The sequence below is a fragment of the Chelonia mydas genome, chromosome 5 (assembly GCF_015237465.2).
Source record: "Chelonia mydas isolate rCheMyd1 chromosome 5, rCheMyd1.pri.v2, whole genome shotgun sequence".
NCBI lineage: Eukaryota > Metazoa > Chordata > Testudines > Cheloniidae > Chelonia > Chelonia mydas.
The window spans coordinates 96,992,685-96,998,684 of NC_051245.2; the positions used below are offsets into that span (position 1 = coordinate 96,992,685).

At 44.0% G+C, this 6,000-nt stretch overlaps 1 protein-coding gene across 2 annotated transcripts in view; it reads right to left on the bottom strand.

The window, feature by feature from the left end:
- CFAP95 (cilia and flagella associated protein 95) overlaps window positions 1–5,658 on the bottom strand; it is a 50,787-nt gene extending 45,129 nt beyond the window's left edge. The window contains exon 1 of one of the 2 annotated variants that reach the window (XM_007065567.4): window positions 5,243–5,654. In XM_007065567.4, coding sequence (XP_007065629.2) covers window positions 5,243–5,340 — 98 coding nt within the window. In that variant the 5' untranslated portion in view covers window positions 5,341–5,654. Of the gene's footprint in view, window positions 1–5,242 lie in introns of both variants that reach the window. The other variant, XM_043547390.1, reaches the window with a different exon arrangement.
- Window positions 5,659–6,000: the final 342 nt, after the last annotated feature.

A 6,000-nucleotide genomic window follows, 5' to 3' on the forward strand; every position in this document is an offset into this window, starting at 1 on the left:
TTACATCTGGGAGGGCATAGCTCTTCATCCTGTGTAATGTAACCTGATGCCCTTTATGATTGCTACCAGATAAACACCTGGTATTTATGAAATACCATAGTCTTATAGGAATACAGGAGAGGAAGTGTAGGACATACAAGTAGGCCACAGTAATGCATCATAAAATACTGAAAAAAGATACATAATAGGAATAATATTACATTACTCAGAGTGAAATACACACATTGTTCTGTGAAACTGCATAAATCCAAAACAACATCAAAGCAATTAAAGATATGTTGGATCATTCTGCTCTGAAATTGAATTTCAGTTATAAAAAATAATTGGATTACATTAAGTAGTTAACTAATTTGTTACTTTAATTTGCTTATGGTAATATTACAACAATGTATTTAAAATGAAAGACTGATCTAACTATTTCAGTTTCCTTATTTTATACTAAATAAATAAAATTGGACCCATATTAACAGAGCATAGTTTTAATGTATTTTAGATTATAAAAAAATCACTTTATTGAAGCTCAGTTTAATAATAGAAATGCCAGGGGATAGATAAATTGATGATTTATTTCTAAAAATAAAAGGATTTCTCATTATTTTCATTTTGAAGAACAAAACGCTTTTGCTTTATTTAACTTGAGAATCAGGATGGCTTTCTTATTAGCTCACCACTCACCAAAACAAATAGGTTTGTTATCATACTTCTGCACATCACATCCAAGGCTACTCCCATGTTTCTGTGACCTAGTTATTTTATTTCATGTTTTGCATTACTTAAATAAGAATCTGCCTTAAAATTTACATTATACATACATACAATTATTAAGTGGTAAGAGGTCCCCTTCCCTGATGTTTTTGTTATACTCCTTGCCAGAGCAACAAAAGATTATGGGCCAAATTTTCACATATGCAGATCCATGTAGAAAAAATACAGATAAAAGTGCATCTGTGATTGCATGAACAGTTACCATGTTTGCATGGAAAATCAGGTAAATGCATGCACAAACCATCTGATACCTAATTAGCCTTTGCATGTGCAATTCCTCTCTTTGCACAAACATCCGAAAGTGTATTTTTACAAACAAGTTTTTTGTACGTGAATCAGAACTCTAACTTTAAAAATGTTGTATATTTGCCTCTCACTCTGAAATCATTAGAGACTATGAGCTAAATTCTTGACCCCATCTACAGCAGAACTTCAGTTACAAACACCCCGGGAATGGAAGTTGTTTGTGACTCTGAATAAAACATTATGGTTGTTCTTCCAAAAGTTTACAACTAAACATTGACTTAATACAGCTTTGAAACTTTACTATGCAGAAGAAAAATGCTGCTCCTCCCCCCCCCTTTTTTTTTTTTAGTAATTTACATGTAACACAGTACTGTACTGTATTTGCTTTTTTTTTTCCGTCTTTACTGCTGCCTGATTGTATACTTCTGGTTCCAAATGAGGTGAGTGGTTGACTGGTCAGTTTGTAACTGTGGTGTTTTTGACTTTGAGGTTCTACTGTACCTATGCAGAGTTCACAAGGAAATCAATGGGAGTTACATCCGAGTATCTGAAGGCAGAATTTGACCCATAATCTCTCTATAATTTCAATTAATGCTAAATAGGGTTCCTACTTCCTGGCAAATTTTAAGGATAGGCAATTATGGCCAATGGGAGCTGTGGAGCCGCCCCTCCATGAGTCTAGGGGCTGCAGGGACCTGGCTGCCACTTCTGAGAGCCGTGTGGAACTAGGGCAGGCAGGGAGACTGCCTTAGCCCTGGGCTCCTGCTTCATTGCCAGCCAGGATACCTTTTCGACCAGGCATTCCGGTCAAAAACTGGATGCCTGGCAACCCTAATAACCTCAGGAGACAGTGCTTTCACAGGTACTGGCCCCAAGCTATGGAACTCATTGCCAGATGAAATGGACTATTAACCTCACTACATTCAGAACTAAACACAACCCTCACCCCCTTTCCTCCCAATACTTTCCTGCAATAATAATCTCTTTCTCATGTATTTTAAAAAACCTTAAATCTGCGTCTTCATGGCAAAGAAGAAAGACAGATATGACTGTGATTTTTACCTTTGTGAGAAAATGAGATGCTAGATAGTGAAGGCCATAGACATATTTAGACAGACAGATAGGATAGATAGAAGCAGGGAGACTGAAGAGTGAATGGTACGTTCATTAAACATTCCAGCAGGCAGAGGTGAAAGTAAGCCGGTACGGCGTACCGGTAAGAGCTGGTGTGCCGTACCAGGACCGGCTTTCAGAGAGGGCAATTTAAAGCCCTGGGGTAGCAGTTGCGGGGCTGCGGCGGGGATTTAAAGGGTCCTGGAACTCCAGCCGCTGCTACCCCCCCACCCCGAGGGCCCTTTAAATCTCAGCCTGAGCCCTGCTGCCCGAGCCCCGGGGTAGCGGCGGCAGGGCTCTGGCGGGGATTTAAAGGGCCCCGGAGCAGTAGCGGCGGCTGGAGCCCCGGGGCCCTTTAAATCCCCGGTGGAGCCTGGCCACCGCTACCCCAGGGCTCGGGCAGCACGGCTCAGGCGGTGATTTAAAGGGCTTGGGGCTCCAGCAGCTGCTACCACAGCGGAGCCCCAGGCCCTTTAAAGCTCTGCCAGAGCCCAGAGCCCTGGGGTAGTGGTGGCAGCCAGGAACCCCCAGGGCTCCTCAGTGATTTAAAGGGCCCGGGGCTCCGCTACGGTAGTGGCAGCTGGAGCCCTGGGCCCTTTAAATCGCCCCAGAGCCCCAGGGCTCCCAGCTGCCTCTGCAGCTGGTAGCTTGGGGGTGATTTAAAGGGCCCCAGGCTCCCAGCCGCCACTACCGCAGCTGGAGCCCTGGCCCTTTAAACCAAGATTTAAAGGGCCCGGGGATTTAAGGCCTTGCCTCTTCCGGTTGAGGCCACGCCCCCTGCTCAGGACTCCGGCGTACCAGTAAGTCCTCTAACTTATTTTCACCCTGCCAGCAGGAGATGCTTTCAGTTTTGTTTTCATTTCTTTTTTTTTTTTTTTAAATGAGAGCCTTTACCACCATTCAGTCAGATTGGACACAAGCACTCATGAATTATGACATGTCCAGAGCAGTGGGTTCAACGTAGGAGAGAGGTTTGCTTGGCTGAGGACTCAAGAGGGATGACTGAGAAGAAGGATGGCAAAACTTCTCCCATGCACATCTCAGCACCACCCACTGAAAACATCCTTGGGATCGTCTTTTCCCTTCATGAGCCACAATAGGCATCCTGTTTTTTCTCTGAAAATCTGGCCCTTATACGTGTATTGGATAGGGGGATTTTATATTGTTGCATAACATGGCTTCCTGCTTCTGCTTTGTCTGCTTTCAAACATGAAGTGACCAAGAGTACAGCAGTTTTTGGTATTTGGTGATTTTACACACATGGATCTTTATAAATTTTCCATACCTTTAATTATTACTTGGCTCATAAATCATAATGAAGTTAGCAGAACCACACTACCATAAAATGGGTGGAAAACACTCTCTCTAAAGTTTACCTTCCATTTAAAATTCCATCTTTAGTTATTCTTCTTACATACTGCTTCTGTTTGTGATTTCAACATATTAAATTTACAATAAATTGCTTTACTTCAGATATGGAAAAAATGCCAGTAAATAGCACATTCTCTCCTTACAATACATTTCACATCTCAAACGCATGAATCTCTCACAAACATTTTCAGCGCTTAACTTTGGCTATGCTAAGTAAACTGCCAGACAAATATCAAGGCAGGGACATAATTTACTATCCCAGTGATTTTCAGAAAAGCTTTCAATAACAGTGCTGTGCTCAAATCCACACAGTACAGAAAATATATATATGGAAAAGGATGCCAGCATAAACACACTTGAATTTACTCATGACGCAATTATGACTGCAAAAATGTATCAGATTTTAAACATAAGCCCATATGCATAGTGAAGATTATTTTTGATTCATGCCTAATTATCTGACACCATACACTAAAAATAATCATAATACAAACATGGGGGGGGCAGGCAGACCAGTAACGAGTGTGGATAATATAATAAAACCATCTGCAAAATAGCTGGCAGTAGTTAAAACTGGCAGATGTATATGTATTGGGGCTTTCAGTATAAATTAGCTGAGGGCTCTATGGTGTCTGGTAGGCAATGCCCAAGTTGGGGGTAGTATGGAGCCACACCACTTGAGGGGGAACATAGGGGAGAGTGCAAATTGCTACACCACTTTAAGGGCTAAACAGAATAGAGCCCATAATTGTTAGCGCTCTCTAGAGATCTATTTAGGTATTTACAACCCAATCATCATGGCCACATATCTAAGCACATTTCAAAAATACTAGTAATCTGAACACATTTGAAGTTTGACTCTTTCCCCATTTTAGGGGTCCCCATATTCCTCCCCCTTCTTCTTCCTCACATCATCACTAGTGTATTAGTTACTGATTTTGGGGAGCTAAGCTAGTCATTATTGTGGGAAAGCCAGGATGAAGGGAGGAGTCTTATGCAAATTAGTTCTGAGGGATCCTGTGTGCATCTTGCTTCTATTTCTCCTCTGCTTAGGTGTTCACAGGGTTTATTCCACCGCCTCCATGAACCACTGAACCAGATCTACACCACCTTAGATTTCTATAGTTATTTAAATGGTGAGCCACTGGGTCCTAAATAGCCCCTATGCTTACTGATAGTTTGGCCTTGACAGCACAGGATTTTGGAGATTGCAGTATTTATACTCTTTAAAATAGCTATGTTCTAGAATACTATTTAAAAAAAAAAAAGCCAATTGCCCCTAAAAAGATCCACTTTTTAAAACAAAAATCAGAAAACAAAAAAAAAAATCATGAAAATTTACCAGCTTGGGCACAAAGGAACAACTGTCTGCATACAACAGTTGTACTGCTTTATCTTTAAGGCTCCTTTATACCGATATAACTCCTCCAGGCTCAAGGCCTTACCGGTTATAACTATTTCAGCAAAAGGAACAAACAAACCACACCCCTAACCCAACCATAGTACGAAAACTGTGTGCAAACCAGGCCAAAATCTACCCACCCCTCCTTCGCCAAAGCTCACCGTAATGTAAAAACCCAGGGGAGTGACTTTTTGCAAGGGTGTCCTATATATAGCAGAACATAACACACATCTCTAGGAGGTGCGGAGTACACAAGGGAGCAGCGGGTGTCTTTTCCCCCGGGCCTTTTGCCGAGTACCACGTATGTTCACAGACGCAGGGATACCGAAAGCGGTGCCCTCTCACCAGCGGTACGTTAGGGTGGGTCTCCCATACTGCACGCAGTGCGAGCGCAGAGTCAAAGCCCCCTTGCGCTCCAGCACGTCTGGGGGTCCTATGTCCATCCTCAGGTGGGTCCCTCTGGCGCTGCACTGCACTGCACTGCTGCACTGTACTGACCCCCCGCCCCCAGACCTAAGCACCGAGCCTCCCCTCGCTGCCGTTCACACGCAGGGGCTAGCCCCCTCCAGCAGCTCCGCCGCACTTCCCCACAGAAGCCTCCTTGCTCCCAACCCCTTGGGGTAACGCTGCGCCCAGCTCTGCCTCTCAGCACAGAAATAGTCCCTACAAGATGTTACTTCTTGAGGCCCCAAGTCTCCCAGGTACAATAGAGACATTCCTACGCAGGCGCCGCCTAATCCCCTTGGTAACGAGAGACGCTACGAGGAAGGGGGTGGAGCGAAGAGAGCTTTCCGCGCTTCGGCCGGGACTATAAGCCTGTGGCTCCGGAGCGCGGAACGGCCGCCCCGAGGAGGACTACATTTTCCAGCATGCAACGCTCTGCTTTGACCGGAGCGAACAACGGACAATGCGGCGCATTGCATGATGGCAAATGTAGTCCAGTAAAGACGAACATCTATTAAAGCCGTGATCAAAAACGTGACTTCGTTTTAAAAGGGACTGAGGGGAGTTGAACCCTCCTCCCCCATTTACCGCAGCACCTCACTGCCTAACCTCTCCCATCTGCCCAGCCTGGAGGGCACAAGAGGCAACAAAGAGATAAA